This window comes from Lichenostomus cassidix, chromosome 1, assembly GCF_008360975.1.
Source record: "Lichenostomus cassidix isolate B80296 chromosome 1, HeHo_3.0, whole genome shotgun sequence".
Classification (NCBI taxonomy): Eukaryota; Metazoa; Chordata; class Aves; order Passeriformes; family Meliphagidae; genus Lichenostomus; species Lichenostomus cassidix.
This window is the reverse complement of record NC_139479.1, coordinates 113,807,131-113,825,377: the sequence shown is the minus strand read 5'-3', so window position 1 is coordinate 113,825,377 and position 18,247 is coordinate 113,807,131. Positions and strand designations below refer to the sequence as shown.

Sequence of the window (18,247 nt, the reverse complement as noted above, 5' to 3'; positions counted from 1 at the left end):
TTAGGTTCCCTTTCCACACAGCTACACATTCCCCTCAAATCCCTGCTCCTGTCTGGGTGCTGAGCAGCTCCTCCAGAGGCTTCCCCAGCTCCCTCCCAACGTTCCCTTGGGATCCTTGGCCCAAGCCATCTTATCCCAACAATGCTTGCTGCATGCTCAAAGGGAGCTTTGCTCCCATTTAATTCCCATTTCTCTCGAGGTTATTTTTCCTTCTTTGCTTATTTTTCAGTCTCAGGAGTGTTATCAAAAAGCTCAGGCCCCCTATCACATTGGTTCAAGGAACAAAAAGCAGGATGAGCTCTGGGGCCATTTGCCCATGACTCCAACTTCCCCCTTCAACAGAAAAAAAAAAAAAAGTTGGTGAAATAATATTTCCCAGCAGATTTTGTTGCTTTTTATCTTACTGGTGCCCTGAGAGATGGGTTTGTTGCCCCCAGCTCCCACTGTGGCTGCTGCTGCAGCAGCCCCTCGGGCTCTGATCCCAGTGATGCTGGGGGACAGGGATTTGCTTCCAACATTCAGGGAGAGGGAGGTTCCACTCAATACATCCTTGTAAATCCTCCAGTGGAAAACTGGAAGTCAGCTCCTGATTGATCCAAATAAAATTTTAAAATATTTTACTGACAGACTGTCTAGCAGGAAAAAAAAAAAAAAAAAAGAAGAAAAAAAACCCAGATAAAAATGCAGTTCTGGGTTTGCATATTTACATGATTACAGAATCACTCCAAGATGTGTTTGAATATCGGGTTGATTATTACAAAACCCAGTGGGTTATTCATTCCTGCACCTGTTTCTGTAGCAAGCACATACTTTCTCCCTTGAATCAGCACTGATCCACCTGGCTGATGAACTCTAAGCACCATGAAATATTTGGCAGGGAGGAGGAATTACTCACCAAGGCTCTGGCTTTGACAGCACTTTCAGACCATGCTACTCCCTGTCTGCTCTGAAATTTCCAAAAGAGATAACATGGCTCAGGCACTGGGCAGGCCTTCCTGCCCATCAAAAATAACATCTTAGTCCATAGCCTAAGGAAAAACAAGATGCCTTGGAGAAAAAAAAGCTGCTAAATGATCTGAGTATCCTGCAGTCCTGCAACCCTGGCTGGAAAACTGCACCTCCACAAGTCCAAGGGTTGGTAAACTGTAGAAAATTCTGAAAAGCGCTCTGAGAGTGAAAAAAGATTTAAATAAGAAACTTTCCCGTGGAGGAACTTGGTCCTTTTAAGCCTAGCAAAGGGAGGAGGCTCCTGCTCCCAGTCTGTGTGCCTGAGTACGAACACAGACAAGGCTATAATGAGATCCAGGGCTTGGGAGCTGAATCCAGACAAATTCAAGCTATAAAATAAGACACATATTTTTAACAGTGAGGGTAATTAACCACCACAGCAACCCAGCGAGGCATTACAGCAAAGTCTCCTTCTTTGGAAATCCTTAAATCGAAATCAGATGTGTTTTCTCGGAGCTGCTGTATTCCAAGCAGGAAGGAGCCTGGTGCTGGGTGTCAGGCAGGGAGGTGGCCTGGAGGATCACAGTGGTCCATCTGGCAGGACAAACCAGCAACTCCAATTATTCTTCTGGAACCAACCAAATTCTCCAGGGAGAATCAAGAGAAAGCTTTGCCATCAGAACTAGGAGTTGCTGGAGCAGGGAGAGTGGGGAGGTCCAGCAAAGCATGTAGGGAGAGGCAGTGACTTTTATTCCATCAGCAGATAGAGTTTGTCTGGAGCTTTTTCCAGCTCTATCCACTCATCTAATGGAGTGTTTCATCTCCTGCCAAAGCCAGCTTCACTTGCCGTGGAGGATGATTGAAGGAGTAGTCACGAGCTTGGATTAGGAAATGCAAAGGGACAGAGCAGCAGACTTGCAATGACGATGAGAGGAAGCTGAAAAACGCGGAAGGATGAAGGACAGATGGGACAAAGTTGATTTTTGTGGTGAATCCAGGGATGTACTTACATATCTAGGGATTAGGTGTTTCATGTGACTGCAGAATTTTGACTTACAGTTATGATATAAGCACTCCTTTGCTCTGTCCCCTGATACAGGACAAGATATAAGACACGGGAGAAAAATAGATGTGTACCTTGAAACAAATAGAATAAGTAGGTTTTAAGTGGAACAAAGCCATACAAAATTATATATTTAAAGCATCATATTAAAAATTAGCCCATTTTTACACTTTTATTTTTAGAAGTAACCTCAGTGATATCACAGGAAGATTTTTATATATGAGCATTTCTACTGGATGGGCTGAAATGTTTGGATTATCAATAGCCAAGGTTTTATCTGATCAATTAACCAATAACAACACAGATAAATTAGTCATCCCCTAACCAGATTAAAGCCTCGTTTCCCCAAAACACAAAAAATGTGCACAAGAAGCATAATTACATGAGCTTCATCTTCTCAGTATTCTAAATAAATTACTAACAAACCTCGGGGTCACTCAAAGCAGAATACACATCTTCCCAGCCCATGCCAAATGTGTCTCATTGCCAGCTGGTTGCTTTCCAAATAGTGTAATATCAAAAATACAGAAAAACTCTGAGAATCTTTCCAAAATCTTGGAAATAATTACTTCTGAAGTATGTCCCAATCTCTACATTGAGTAAAATATCTAAATAAAAAATCTTATTTACAAGTATGTGTATTCAACATTAATATATTTCCAACTGTACTCGTATACTTACAAGATGGTTTTTCTAGAATCCGCTCTAAGCTTATTTATATTTTTGTAATATGACCCTTATTTGTGGATATAGAGGAATTACAGAAAAACAGAACACAATAATGCATGTATTGGGGAAAAAAAACAAACCTTTGAAAGGTATATTTCTCATAAAACAAAAATCCCCAGGTGTGTAAATAAATAAAAAAAAACCCCAAACATCAACTGAAAACCAAAAAAAACCCCAAAACTTTATGTTGTGAAAGAGGCTTTCCTAAGGCAGGTTCTAAATTGCCACTGACAATCAATCTTGAGCCTGCAGAAGGGAAAGAGAACCTGGAGAAACACTGCTCTTTGTTACAGGAAATGAAACATTAAAATCCGGGAAAAGCCAAATGGTTTCACTGCTTCCAGGAGATGTGGGAATGAGATGTGGAACTCGAGTCCTTCAAACACCTCCCTTTTTTGCTGTACTCCAGTGGTTTGGAGGAGCACAAAAACCAGCAAACCTGTCCCACAGCTCGTTTCCTCGTTTTAAGGAAGAGAAGATCCACACACGCACGGGAATGTTTATTTTGGCAGGGCTTGTTTTACTAATTATTTACACTTGAAATGATGGATTTCTACCTCTCCAAAAAAAAAAAAAAAAAGAAAAGAAAAAAAAAAAAGAAAAACCAACCAAATTCAAACCAGCATTTTGCAACTGAAGCATTTAGCAGCTCATGGTGACAGGAGGCAGAGCATCACTTGAACACTGAGTGCAGGGATCAGTGCCAGGAGCTGCCTGTGACCTGTGCAGGACAAATGCAGGGCTCACATTCCCCTGCTGAGCCCCTACAGCCATCCAGAGGGCTACTGAGACCTGCTTTCCACATGGAGCAGAATTCCATGAGGGCTGCCCACAGCCAGCCCTCCCCGGTGCCCCTCCTGTCCTTCCTCCTTTCACAGCTCCTGGGCTTTTATCTCCTGCCAGTGGGCAAATGTTTGATGTTGGCACACAATCAACACCAGAGGTGATTTCCAACTTATTTCCCTTCCCAGACTCCAGTGTTCACACTTCCCAAGGCCCAGGAGCCCTTTGGATTCCTTAGGAACTTAGCATTAGGGATTTTCTTTCCAGGACATGAGGGGAGCCTATAAGAGAGCTGGAGAGGGACTGGGGACAGGAAAGGGGGAATGGCTTCACACTGACAGAGAGCAGATTTAGATTGGATTTTGGGAAGGAATTGTCCCCTGTGAGGGTGGGCAGGCCCTGGCACAGGGTGCCCAGAGAAGCTGTGGCTGCCCCTGGATCCCTGGGAATGTCCAAGGCCAGGTTGGACAGGGCTTGGAGCAACCTGGGCTAGTGGAAGGTGTCCCTGCCATGGCCAGGAGGTGGAACTGGAGGAGATTTAAGGTCCACCCAGGCCATTCAACAATTTGGGTGGGGCTCTTCAAAGATTTGGATGGGGTTTGATATGGTTTAATTCAGTCCTGAATCACAGAAATGATCATCCTCTGCAAGAATCCTTCTGCACACAATGTAGAAAACAATCTGCTTAGTGGCCATGGTGCAGTCTGCGTGTGTGTGGGTGTGTTTATATATATATATAAAATGATGTTTTTACTAAGAAAATGAAACAGGTTTTTATGTTCTCACACTTGGTTTTCTGACTGAAACAGGACTCGGGCGGGGGAATTTTGGATGCAAGCTGGCACTCTCCACTACAGGGCTGACAGCTTTTATTGAGAGCAAAGCAAAAGGTCTGAAAGTGAATCCTGAAAATAAACCAGTGATAAACAATGGTGCTGGAAAGATGGCTGTGGGCACTGGCAGGTGAAAGGGACAGGAGGTCACAAGGGGCAGTGACTGTGGCTGTTGGTGTCATGCTCTGACACCTCCCCAAATCCCTGGCCGACCCTGATCAAAGGTTTGCTCGAGGAGCAGCCCAGACAAACCACTCTGGTTCCTTCCCTCATTTACATGGGAATCCACACGAGCATACCCTGCCAGCCTTGGGGAGCAGCCGTGGGGAGCTGCTGCCACTTCCATCCTCCTCCCACAGCCTCTCACAGGGAGTTCAGAGCTCCATGCCTGCACATCCAGCTCAAGAGGAGCTGCGTTGTTGTGATCAGACCAGTTCAGGATAATGTCCCTGATATGAGGCAAAGTTTTGCCAGGATGAAAAGGGTCTTGTTGGGGTGGCTTGTCAAGTGTGAGTTATGCTGGAGAACAGAACAACTCAGACCCTCTGAAGGATAGAAACACCATAACTTGGGGAGGAAGGGCAAGTAGAAGTACAAAAATCCAGAGGTGATAAAAGTTTTTTTCAGTGGAAAATAATCTTCAGACCAGGCTTCAGCATCTCAGAGAAAAGTGCTCTAAACTGCCGTTAGATTATTGTCGCTTCAAAAACAAACAACCCCCCACCAACACCCAGGAATTTTGTTTGATGACTGTGCTCTGAATTCAGGGACACGTCAGACCCTTCATTCCGAGCAAGGAAACAGAGCTCTTTTGTGAAGCAACAAGTTCCTGGACTTTGTTCTCGAATCTGTGCCCCTCATGTGCTACGAGATCAAAGTGATCTTTTATCCTGTGGATTCACATTGGTCCAAGATATTTACTGACAGTCCTCAGACACAGTTTCGGGGAAAGCGAATTGCTTTTGACTGGTTTACCCATCTTCGTGCGGACATAAGGGCCATCTCCTGGCCACTGCAGGAGTAGCAAGAAACTAAAAAAAAAAAAAAAAAAAAAAAAAAAAAAAAAATTTAAACCTGAAGTGTAAAGCCTGTCAGGAATTATTTGCTCCACAATACCTGGAAAGCTAAATAGAAGGCAGAAGTAAGGATTTGGATCTTCTTCCTTGGCACTTCTCCAGAGTACCAAGGAAAACTTTTATCAACTTAGACCTGAGGATTGTCTCTGGCACAGCATTTCTTTGCCTGCCCTCAAGTGTAGTCCAACGAGAACTTTTTTAGTTACCAGTGCATTGCAAATTCAAAAATGCTTACAAGTTAATTCATTACTTCTCAGGTTTAAATACTTTGGGTTGACGTCCCATAGAAAAGCACCGAACCCAGTTTAGCCGAACCGAGCCGAGTTCAGCCGAACCGAGCCGAGTTCAGCCGAACCAAACGCAGCCGAGCTCTTATGAAGGGAAATTCAGCTGCGCTCGCATTCCCGCCTGGGTAAAGTGTCGAGAAATCTGCAGAATTCCAACACACGAGCAAGAGCAGCAGCAGAAGCTCTACATGAAATTCATTGCCCCCCGGAACCGCCACAGTCACGAGAGGCAAAGACACTGACAGGACACCGGAACTTTATTTGCTTCCAAAAATCCTTGGTGGCTTTCTCCCGAAAGACACTAGTGACACCTCGAGCGCATCCCACAGCATCGCCGCACTTCAAAGCCCCGGCGGGATGGCGCAGCGATTCCAAGCTATTCCTGTGGCAAGCGCTCCTCCCCGGCAGCGGCCCCGGGGGCTTTCACGGCCATTAATTATGGGCAGGGCAGTCAGCGCCTAATGAAGCGCCGCCCGAGCCTGCGCTCCCGCTGGGATCCCTCGGCGCGATGCCCGCGGCTCCCGGCAGCGGCGAACACCGAGCGCCGGTGCCGAACGTCAGGCGGCGCCGCTTTCCCGCGCAGCGCCTCGGCCCGGCGCGCGCCGCCTCAGGGAGCCGAGCCGAGCCGAGCCGAGCCGAGCCGAGCCGAGCCGAGCCGAGCCGAGCTCTGCCGGAGGGAGCGAGCAGCACCGAGCTCAGCCGGACCGAGCCGAGCTCAGCCGGACCGAGCCGAGCTCAGCCGAACCGAGCCGAGCTCAGCCGGAACGAGCGGAGCTCAGCCGAACCGTGCCGAACCAAACCGAGCTCAGCCCGGCCGAACCGAACCGAGCTCAGCCGACCGCAGCCGAGTTCAGATAGCCGAACTCAGCCGAGCTCGGCCGGACACATTCCAGCCGAACCTGGCTGTAGCGCAGCACCAGGACAGCTGCGAGCCCGGCCGCAGCACAGCACCGCAGCAGCTGCGGCCTGCCGTGAGGGGCCGAACCGCAGCGCCTCTGGGGCTTTCCGGGACAGCCCGCCCGGAGGCTGGGGGCGGTGGCTGGGGCTGTGTCGGTGACGGTGACAGCGGCTGAGGGCACTGACTGACACCGCCGCTGCCACCATTCCCCTCGCCGCGGCGGGAGCGGCGCTGACATGGCGCCCGCGCGCGCGCGGAGCGGCCGCGGTCACGTGGTGCTCGCCATCCCTCCTCCCCGAGCTCTCGCGTGGGCCGGGAGGAGGCCCGGGCGATCCCGGCGTGCACCGCGCCTCCCCCCGCCCGTCGCGCGGTCGGCCCGGGCCGCGCGCTGCCCGCGAGCCCCGCCATGGCCGCCGCCATCATGGCCGCGCCCTGAGGGCACCGACCGGCCCTGCCGCGCCGCCCGCCCGCCCCGCCCGCCGCCTTCCCGCCGCCTCCCGCCGCCAGCGCCGACATGGAGGCTGTGAACGCCTTCAACCAGGAGGTGGGAGCCGGGGGGCGGGCGGCGGAGCGCGGGCCGAGGAGGGGGGCGATACACGGCGGCCGCCATCGCGTTCTCCCCCTCCGCGCGCTTCCGGCCGGGCCCGGCCCCGCCGCCTGCGGCCTGCGCGGGGAGCGCCCGGCCCGGGCCTGCCGCCGGCCGGAGCACGGCGGAGAGCGGTGCTCGGGGGGAAAATGGAGGCGAGCGGGGCCGGGCCGTTCAGCGGCCGCTCCGCGAGGCCCCGCGCGGGCCGGGCCGGGCCTGCGCGGGCGGGGAGGCGTTGGAGGGATCCTTGGGCCTCCCCGCCAGCCTCGCTCCTCTCGCTGCACCCCTCGGTTTCCTCCTCGCACCGCCGCAGAGCGGGACCCGGGATCCCTGTTTCCAGGGGTTCCCGGACGAGCTCGCTGTCACGCGGCGGCCCCGGCCGTGTGTGTTGTTCGGGAGGCGGGGGAAGCCGCCTTTCGGGACTTGGGTTTCCCAGTAGTGCCTTGGCGAGAGAGCCGCGGTGCGAGGCGGCGGCACGGGCAGAGGCTGCAGGAGGAGGGAGAGCGGGGAGGGGGCTCATCCTGGGACGGGACTCAGGGATCGATCCCAGTTCTGGGGACAGGGCAGGTTGGAAAGCGTTTACTCGCCTCTCGTGCTACGCAGAAGGTCCCTCCCTGTCTTCTTCTGGTTTCTTTTTTTTTTTTTTTGAGTTGGAAGTAAAGCGGACCGTGGCTGTTTTTTACATAATGTATAGCAAATCAATTCAGCTTCAGCAGTTACAAAGTTTTTGACACGTGACTTCGATATGGTTATTAATTACTGTTAGTTATATGTCTGCCTCAGTGGGACAGTATGGCTTTGTAGACCCTCCGTGGACAGAAAATCATTTAAAGTTCAGCCAGAGCCTGTTCCCAGATTGGTGTTGAAGGCTGGGTGGCTGTGGCTGCCTGGTGAGCAGAAACGGGAGATATGGCAGCTGCTCCCGTGTGATGGACTCGGGCTGTGTAAGGTTCACTCTGTGCAAGGGCTTGTCATACACACACCTGAGAATGCCCTCATCCTGACCAAAACTATGGACGTGCTAAGGGAAAAGTGGATAGCGCCCACCTCCTGTCAATGGTTTGTTTGTTTGCCTGTGTTTTGGGGTGTTGGTTCAGCTCTGAACAAACAGTGACATGGCAGGGGGTGAAGCCACCTTCCCAAAAAAAGTTAAAACAGCATGTGTGCCATTTTCACCATTGGTATAAAGAGGGAGCAGCAATATTCTTAGTTACCTGCCAAAATGTGAACAGTGATCCTGGCAGGGCATTGCTGCCTGACAAACTTGAATTGTATGAGCAGTGCCCAGGGCTTCCCAAACAATAACCCCACTGCTTGTGCTGAATGGTGGCTGCAGAGCCAAAGTGGTGTTTCTTGGGATCCCGTGACTAATCCGTGTCTTGGAAACGGGCATGTTTTGATCTGCACCTCTTCCTGTCCCATGTAGGAGCGGTGGGATGCTTTGCTTTGATGCAGTTGGAAATGCTGAGTGAAATCCTGATGTCTGGCTGCTGAAAGAGCAAAGCACTGGGTTTCAGTTGGATCTCAGTTCTGGGGGAGAAAACTGTACTTGCTGAAATCCGTGCTCTGCAGTCCTTTGTACGCCTGAGTGCTTCTGTGGAGCTACTGGTGTGTGAAGCAGCACATGAATAACTTGAGGGGCTGAGTTTGTGGTGTTGTGCAGGACATTAAGTGCAGTTCTGAGTGATCCCGTCCCTTTTCCGCATGTGTTGCCTGGAGCTGTGCATGCCAAGCAATGCAGGCTGAAATGAAACGTGAGGAGGGTCAGATTTACAGGCAGGTATTGTTCATTCCTGGGCTTTCCCAAAGGTCTGGGTGTTGTTCCCACAGTGGTGGGGACAGCATGGGCTGCTCAGCCTGGGAGCACTGGCTTGTCTGTTCAGCTCTGCATTGTGAAGCCTTCAGAGGTGCCACTCCCAGGTCACTGAAGAGTTAATTCCTTTTTTGGGAGGGGAGCAGCGTCAGCCCTGAAGATGGGGGCAGCTACAGAACACCCTACAGGTCAGGAGTTCTGAACTTGCTGGCTGTCTGATGCCATGGTAGCCAGGGAATTGCGGTTTTATCATGGCACCTCCAACTGCAGTTCGGTGCTGCACTTCCCACATGTGCTGCAGTTGATTCCCTTGTGGCTTTGCTCCCCTGGAGGTGGCACCTGCCATCTCTTTGCCACTGTGCCTGAAGGAGGAGATGCCACTTAACGGAGTCAGGTGATCCCATCGTTTGGGTTTTTTTGAGTGGGTCTGGTGTTTGCAGCAATTTCTCGGATGGTGGGAGGCCCACGTTCAAAGCATGGCTGTGAATTAGGTGTCCTCTAAGCTGTGAGGTTGGTGTCTCCTCTTGGACAGAAGGGCCTGGGGAGGGAGAGAAGTGAGTTTGGCTCTAGCAAGGGGTGGGAACTCCTGGGTTGCATAATTCCCTCATGTTGGATTGTGGTGCCGTTCCCAGTCCTGTTCTTTGGACCTGCATTTTGAATGCAACTTTGCCAATAAATGCCCTCTTCCAAATCCTCATGTTTCTACAAGAGCAAGCAGGGGGTTAGTGTTGGCTGCTTTGTTTTTATCCAGCTGTAGTTTGAGCAGGTGTTGCCAGCTGAATAGGTGGGATTTGACAGGTTTGTAGTATAGTGTGTTTTCTCTGAGGAATTTAATTCCATGAGTTGGAATTCACGTGCTGTTAGATGTATGTGTTATGGTACAGTATAAATAAATCACAAAAGGTAACTGGATAATGGTACAGAAGTTTTTATGCTTTTAGGAAAACAAGCAAATGTTTTTCTTTAAAAAAAAAATTTGAAATCACATCCCCAAACACAAGCAAACAAAAAAACCCCACCAACCCCCTACAACTGCCTTATAAATCCTTGACATATTTTAATTTAGGGGATATTTGTCCTTTAATCTGAAAAACTTGAGGCATAGTTTGCTTGCTGTGAAAGTTAGAAATAAAGATTTTTTTTCACAGTCTTGCTGCTGGAAGTCGAATAAAGTCAACTTTCCTGTTTTGTAATCGTTTATTTGTATTGAGTAATGCATATTATTCACTTAATTCCGTGTCTCAGGTTGATAGTGGTTAAAGTGTACCCCAGAAACAATTGTTATCCCACCTAAATGTGCCTAGAGACAAACAGAGGAGAGATCCTGAGGGCTGTTTGTTTAAAGCTGGAGCTGCACATTCCTTCCTTGCTGTTTGCCCATCCTCAGGGCACTGGACAGTTTGAGTTTGGATCCAGTGTGGCTGTTTTCTGCCAATGGCAAGACTTCATTTTGCCTGTTGTGTGACAATCTACCCCTCCATCCCACGGTGCTATAAATAGAGGTCAGCAGGATATCCTTCCCAGTGGTTCTCCAGCAGTTCCTGGAGCTCAGGATCCCCAGTGAGTCTCCATGTGCACGGGAAAGGAGCAAGGACACAGCTGCTATCATCTGGCTGGGGTCTTTGGCCTCTGCACTGAACTTGTTTCTGGGAATGTTGGAAGTGTGACATTCTGGTAGAGATTCCTGGTAAGAGAATTAGTGAGGCAAACAGCTTTCCAGGAGATGTGCTGGACATGAGAGCCCTGCACTGATCCTGGGAGCTGCATTTCCAAAGCACATGAGTAGGAAACAAAACTCTATTCTGTGCACTTGCATGATGTCATTTTCATATGAGTATCTTTTGTGAAGATGTTTCTCCCCAGTGATTCAGGATTTGTGAATGGTCTTTCTAGGCCACAGAAGTAGCTTAGTTGATGAAGTGCTATTGAGCTTCATTGCCTGGGGGTCATATCTGGTCAAACTCAAATCTCACTTTATTTTCCAAAGAATGCAACCTGACAGCTATGGATGTTATGGTGATCTCTTACCTTCAGCAGCACCTAATACTTACTGTGCTTCACAGCTGGTGGTCAAGCATTTAAAACCTGCATTGATTCTCTGAGATACAGCTTAGCAACAGATCCTTCTCCTTCCCTTAAGGAAGAATGGGGACCTGAAGAGGGAAGGAAGCAGTGAATTCTGTAGGGGAAGGAAAACGTATAGGGCTGACAGAATTCCTTTGAGAGATCTAATCATGCATTAACAATAAAGGTGTTTTGTTAACAAAATAGGGTAATATCTGTGCTTGTTGGTCGTGTCTCCCATCATTCCTTTGTTTCCTTGCAGGGGCAAGTAACTGCAGTTATGTCTGTAAGTGCCCAGTGGTTGGCTGTGTTGGGTGATTTCTGAATGCACAAATAAAATACATTTCAGTAGACGGTAAATGAACGTACAGAGCACAGAATGTGCATGGAGCCTGCTTTGGGAAGTGGTGTTGGACACCCAAGGCGTGTTGGAATGGTTGACGGCATGTTAGACTGCTCTGGAAATTGGAGAAGGGGCGGTTGAATGAGATGTCCTGACAATGACCTGGGTGCTTGATATCCACTAATCACTAACCACTGTCTGGTTCAGTAGCTCATGCTTGTCTCTGTGCAGCTGCTGTCCTCTGGGGTTTATTTAGTGAGTGTATAAAATGGGCCCATAGCTCTTTGTTTGTAAATAAAGACACCTTTTTATGGCAGAGACACTTGAGCAAGAGAGCAAAGCCGAGGAAGTCAGTTCAGATCCTAATAGGTACTTTTACTGTGTTATCCCACACTTAAAACAGATAGACTTAAGATCATACATCAAGCTTGGTAAATTTTAAAGTAGCAGTTCTCCCCTTTACTTCAAAACCTGCTGGTTCTCAGGTTTCCATGTAACTAAACCATCAAAGGGCATTAATTATAGAATGAGAGAAATTAATAATTTGCAGCTCAAAAGACTGAGAAGTAAAGGCCATCACCACCCTATTCCTTGTGCCATTACCTGCCACTCCTGCACCTCACAGGGCTCCTGGGCTGGAGCCAGGGGCACAGTTGGAGCTGGAAGGTGTCTGTTCACTCCTGCCACATGTTCTCTGTGCAACTTCTGTACTTCACACTGAGTTTGAATTTGGGGACAGTGACTCCATGCTTGGTCTCCTTTTTGCTACCATGGTTTAATGAGTGGCTCATTTTTGTTACTTAATAGCATTTATTAGCCTGAAATGGAGCAGGTGAATTTTCTGCGTTTTGCATCCCTGGCTTTGTAGATATGTTACCATGTACTTCCATCCTGCTGGGAAAAGCACCCAGAAATACTCTTAAATCCATATTTTGTGCTTTGGCTTGAGTTTAATGGGCTCTTGAATATGTCCACTTCTTTTGTATCAACATCCTGTAAACATGCAGTTAGGGTCAGTAAAAGCAGAAAGTAATTTCTAGCAGGTCAGAGCATTCCAGGGACAGGCTTCTGTTGTGAGGCAGGACTTTGGAAACCTTTCAAGCCATAAATTTTCATTGCCTTTGTTACATTCATCACATTTCTTTTTTAAATAGAATGTAAGTTTTTCTGTCCAGGCTGTTCCTTGAGCTGATCATTGTGTCCTTTGAGGATTTGGACATATTATCGTGAAAACAGCCTTCTGAAATTAGAGGTTGGGTGGCATTTTTTTGTTCACTGGTTTGGGAAATGTGTGTGAAAGAAGATCCAAATTTAATTGAAAGTATGCAAATGGAAGTACCCGGGTATCTTCTGAGCAGCTCTCCCTTCCAACAGGAAAAAGCCACAAGGAACTAGGAAGGGTGCAAAATTTTAGCTGTACCCACCTCTAAAGCATGGTGTTGACACATGGAACTGATAACTGAGAATTACATAAAAATTGGGCTGTAAATAGCCATTTGGCATTCTAAGATCTTAGGTAATTTTAATAAAAGGAGTGAAATTCTGAGGTAAAATTCCAAGAGGTGGTGATGGGGCAGTGAAGAGAGAGTAGAGTACGTAGACAGATATGCACACTCATGTATATGTGCCTTCGTGCTCCATGGCAGTTTTTCTCCTTGGATTTTTGTTTTCCCCCATGTTTCCCCCAGTTGCAGTGTCCTGCTGGGATACTTTTAAGACAATTCTTTTAATTTTTTCCTGCACTCATTTCTTGTTACCTTGGGCCCTGCTCTGAGCTCTCCCTTTTTCCTTGGGATCTCTCCTTGTGTTCCTGAAATACAAACGCCAAAGTGCTCCTTTCACACCAGCTCCTTTGTTCTTGTTCTGTGGGACTGGATCTTTTCCTGGAGGACCACTTGCTTCTTCATGTGTAAAGGAAAGAATATGGAGTGCCTGTCTTAATGTTGGCTCCTTTTCTTCCTCCTCCATCTCAGTTTTTGAGCCTGCTGGTGGTTTGTTTGTGGGTGTTGGGTTTTGGAATTTTTTTCCCCTTTCGTTACCTCTTGAAACAGATTTTCCTGAGTTTTAATAATAGCACTGACTTTCTTCATTAAGAGTCTTTGCACTTACTCTAAAGCAATTAAGTCAAAATTGAAAATAAGGGTTTTAAAAAAAAAAAACCAAAACACATAAGCTCACAGACCCCTCTCTCCTTCTGTCTTTTATCTGTCAGTTTTTATTTGTCTGTACTGTGATTTCCCAGCAAGTAGTGATGTTAGCTGAAGTATCTCTTAGAGCTGAAATGGCTTTAAAACCCCAGCATTCTGGCACAAGAACTTGTATTTTGTGGGGATGAATAATGAAAAGTCATGGTCTGGTGTTGGTGTTGGAAAAGGCATCTGGCTACCACTGTCTGGAAGGACAGTTTTTCTTCTTCCCTACCTCCTGGACTAGGAATCAAATTAAGAAAGTATATACTTCATTTCCTACTCCTTGTGTTTTATAGATGTGAGGCATCCCTTTTGTACTGCTGAAAGCCCCGTTAGCATTTCACTTGTCTTTTAGTATTTGGCCAATTTTTTTATCTCCTTCATTGATTTTTTTTTTCCTTTAACTGAGACAGTGGATAAATCTGTGTAAGTTGGTCACTTCACCAGTATCTTGGAACCTTAAATTAATTAGAAAAGTACAAGACAAATTTTAAAATGACATCTTACTTTCCATTACACTGACAAATGAAGACACTTTGATTCTCTTACTTTGCTTTGTGGCAAATAATTGATGACATTTTTGACTAGTGTTCAAGGGCTCAATTCTTTCTTTACAGTAAAGATGAAAATGAAATTATGGAACACAAAACAATTTTTTCTATGATTTGGGAGGAATATTTCAAGGTAAAAGCAATTATATGTGTATAGAAACACTGCAGATCTCTGTGTTATTTTGTACCCTACAAATCATGATGATGATTCTGCCTTTAGTAAGCTACTGCTTAAATATGAAGTTGACTTTATGGGAAGGTTAGAAAACAATGCAGCAGAGTACCTAACCATGAGCAGTGATAGAGAAAGAGGAACAAGATAGTAGCACTGGGATGTCCTGGCCTCTTTCTGCTTGAAAGGGGGAAGGGAGACTGGAGAAGAGTGAATGGCCCTGCCAGGCCAATGTGGATTGTTCTTCCAGGCCTAGGGAAGAGCAGGAACATGCCCAGCAGTCCATAAAAACACAGTGTAATTTTGGCAGCTGGTTATTGTACAGTGTGAATTTCCAAGAGCAGTGTATGGAGTAGCTGGATCACTTTAGGTGCACAGAGGGACGTGGAGAGTGCTGGAATGTGCCTTGGAATCTGGTGTCCCTGGTGTGTGTGTGTGTGTGAGTGCCAGGCTGTAGGGTTGTTACTGAAACCAAGCTCCCCAAATCCCTCATTTTCCCTATTCTGAAATGTGGAGCTAGTGATTATTTTCAGTTATGGCCAAGGTCGCCTAAAAGATGACACATAACTTCTATATACTTCATATGAACCTCTACAAAGTTCATATAATATCTGTAACTTCAGCAAACGATACCCTTGAGGAATGAACCTTTCCCCTGGGTGACATTTGAGGGATAAGGCAGCCAAGTCTCCAGAGCAGTTGGAGCAGTTCTTTTTAGCAATAACCTGATTTCTGTTGGATTTGTAAAACAGCCATTTCTCCCAGGGCCAGCCAGCAGTGTGGCCCTACAGAGTGTGGGATGGCAGTAATCAAGTCGCCCACCTGAAATGTTGTCTTCTTGCTTAATTGCTTAACTTCACAGTACATTTTTAATGTTTGTTTTCTCTGTTTAGCTCTTCTCACTGATGGAGATGAAACCTCCTATTTCCCGAGCAAAGATGATTCTCATCACAAAAGCTGCCATTAAAGCTATTAAGGTAAGTACTGCAAAACAAAGATGAAACTGTAACAGCAGCAATGTTTTATTATTTCACTTGTAAGTAAATAATCAGGATTTCCCAATCTCAGCTTCAGGGATGGTTTATTCTAGTTGCTGTTAGGGCTGTTGTCTAGAAACAGGTGGGTGGTAAATATCATCCCTTGGTTTTGGACTAGGAGCAAAATGCCAGCTTGATTTTTTTGAGTTGTTGCTTTTTCATGCTACACCTCCTAGAGTGTTGTGATTTTTGTGTGATAAAACTAAATATTGCAGGATGTGACTGCAGTTTAACACGTGAAGCCAGTGTGGATTTCATAGACAGTAAATCCAGAAAGCTTTCACCAATACTTTACAAGTTCTGTGCCTTGTATGCATACTGACACACTTCTGGCTTGGGTCTGGGTTTCCCCCGTGGAATATTTTTCTCCATGCCTGACGAACTGAGGTTGGGAACATTGTGCTTTTTAGAATGTGACTGCAATGTTCTGTAGCCTTTTTGAAATGGTGTTTAGCACTAAGAGTTAAAATGCTTCTAAAATGATGTGCCACTGCTGCGTAGATGATAAATTAATGGATGTATTTGTTTTCCAGCTCTACAAGCATGTTGTCCAGATTGTGGAGAAGTTTATCAAAAAGGTAAAAAGTTAAAAAAAAAAGGGGAAATGTATTGATAAAATTATTGCCTGCATGCTTTACTAGATATTGCTGATAATGCCAGTAAATAACCAGAAAGGCTTGTGTTACTTAGCGCTTAAGGGAGGAAATTCTGGTTTGTTAGATCCTTACACATGTTGGTATCACTTTGTCTATATAATCTCCACATTTTAGTTTTCCATAATACATTAAGGATGGGGGGGAAAGAAGTAAATTGTGAGATTCCCATCTTCATTACCCAGTGGCTGGAGGAACCTGGAGGTGCTGAACTTCAAATTAATTGTCACAAAGACAATACACATTTCCAGAGAATGCAGTGTTCATGCTTGCCTGGGCATGAAGAGCACCAGGCTGGAATGTAGAGCTGCCTTTCAGCCCAAGAGCAGATTGCCTGTGAGGCGCTGGGGGGATGTTACCTGGTGGTGTGAGTGCCTCACGCAGAATTCTCGTGCTGTTTGCAGTGCAAACCGGAGTACAAAGTCCCAGGCTTGTACGTCATCGACTCCATTGTTCGGCAGTCTCGGCACCAGTTCGGAACAGACAAGGATGTTTTTGGGCCAAGATTCTCCAAGAATATTACTGCCACATTCCAGTATTTGTATCTGTGTCCATCTGAAGACAAGGTAGGACAAGTGCTGCTCAGCTGTTGCTGTGCATTGATGCTGTGCTGCCTTGGTGCTTGCACTCTGTGACAGTGATTTGGGGATTCTCTGACCCTAGCGAGGGCTCTTGGTGTAGGAAAGGGTAAAATGGGCTGGAGAAGGATTATCAAAGATGCGAGTTAAATGCAAGTTTGAGTTAAAAGATGTGTTTTTCCTGACCTCGTCAGATGTGTTTTGCCTATGCAGACGCTTCAGCAGTGTGTGTTACTGTGCCAAAAGTTTTTCTTTCTGAGCCTCCTTCAGGAAAACTTCCTCTGGAAGGCGGTGTCTCCCACAATAAAAAAGCATTGCAGGAGAATCTCTGGTTTTGTAGGCAGTGACTGTGCTGCTCCAAAATGTTTTCTCAGAAAATCATCATGTTCTGCTCACAAATGTTTTCTAAGAAAACCATCATGTTGATTTCTTCAGTCTTTCCCAATCCCATACTTGAATTTCATTACTGCACTCCGCTGTCAAGGCTGGTTTAAGGCCTCATTTGTCTTAGTTCTGCTGTACATGTTGATGGAACAGAGGCTCAGAAAGTGCTGTGAATTCCTGATGGTCCAGAGGAGAAGTTTTTTGTAACCTCTGTCAGAACAGTTTTGAGACTCCCAAGATCAGTGTGTTTTAGAAGTTGCCAATTGGTTTCCAGAACATCACCTACTCCCTTTTTCTTTATAAGCATGAAATACTCCTTCTCTACCTGACTTCTTCCCTAACTCTCTAAATAAGCTTTTGAAAGGCTTGGATGCTCTGCAGTTTTCTAATGTGGAACATTTAGACCTTCAGGCATTGAATCTGATATTCTGGAGCTCCTGGGTTCATAGCCTGTGAAACAGTAGTCCCTTCTCCTTTCTGTTTCTGTGTTACCATTTTGTTCATCTAAATGAGTGAGGCTGTCCATCTCCTTCATGGAACTACTTGATATGGGGAATAATATTATTAATAGTAACATGCTTGCTTCAATGAATATCCATTTCCTAAACAAAAAAAAACCTCAACTGCAGATATACAACAGCTGTGGGTGATACCTGAAGGGGATAATGCTACCTTTTTTTTTTTAAACAGCCTTTCTGTAAAATTAATATGTAACTGAAAACAAGAGTATTACATTTGCCCATATTTTGGCCTTTGTGTAATTTTCAAGTCTTCTGGAGAGATAGAATACCCGAAGAAAAAAAATGCTGCTGTTTTAAGGTTAACTGTTTTTCAGACCAAAATGTTACTTAAAAATAGACGTTTCAGGTTTCTCTTTAATTGATGTTATTTTAGCAAACATTTTGTAAAATTCTTTAATCGTTTAAGTAGAGGTGGATTTACATGGGTGTATATAACTGAGTCACAGTGAAAGAACAGAATCAACTCCTTTGAAGTAAAAGGTGCTTAAATCTTACGTGTGTGCAAGTGAATGACTAAGTCTGCAGAAAGGACAGCAATGCAAAGTGTGTTCTGACTTCTACCTGCTTGCATGTTCCAGCTGAAGCAGCACAACTACTGAGGCATTTTTGTTTCAATGCTAGGCTAAAGAAGGAAAGGCCAATTTCCAGCTTGTTCCTGGAAGCTGCATTGTTCTTCATGTAAAAAAAAAAAAGAAACTAGCTTAAAATAACAGCTGACAATCAGGGAGTCTAAATTAAT

General features: G+C 46.3%; 1 protein-coding gene across 5 annotated transcripts in view; it reads left to right on the top strand.

Moving 5' to 3' along the window:
• Nucleotides 1-6,972: 6,972 nt before the first annotated feature.
• The window catches only part of SCAF4 (SR-related CTD associated factor 4), a 30,918-nt gene continuing 19,643 nt past the window's right edge, over nt 6,973-18,247 (top strand). For 2 of the 5 annotated variants that reach the window (XM_085077767.1, XM_085077750.1), the window contains exons 1-4: nt 6,973-7,161; nt 15,229-15,312; nt 15,906-15,950; nt 16,430-16,591. In XM_085077767.1, the coding sequence (XP_084933893.1) occupies nt 7,132-7,161; nt 15,229-15,312; nt 15,906-15,950; nt 16,430-16,591 (321 nt within the window). In that variant the 5' untranslated portion in view covers nt 6,973-7,131. Of the gene's footprint in view, nt 7,162-11,345; nt 11,367-11,400; nt 13,873-15,228; nt 15,313-15,905; nt 15,951-16,429; nt 16,592-18,247 lie in introns of those variants that run through there. The other 3 variants (XM_085077740.1, XM_085077732.1, XM_085077757.1) reach the window with 2 other exon arrangements.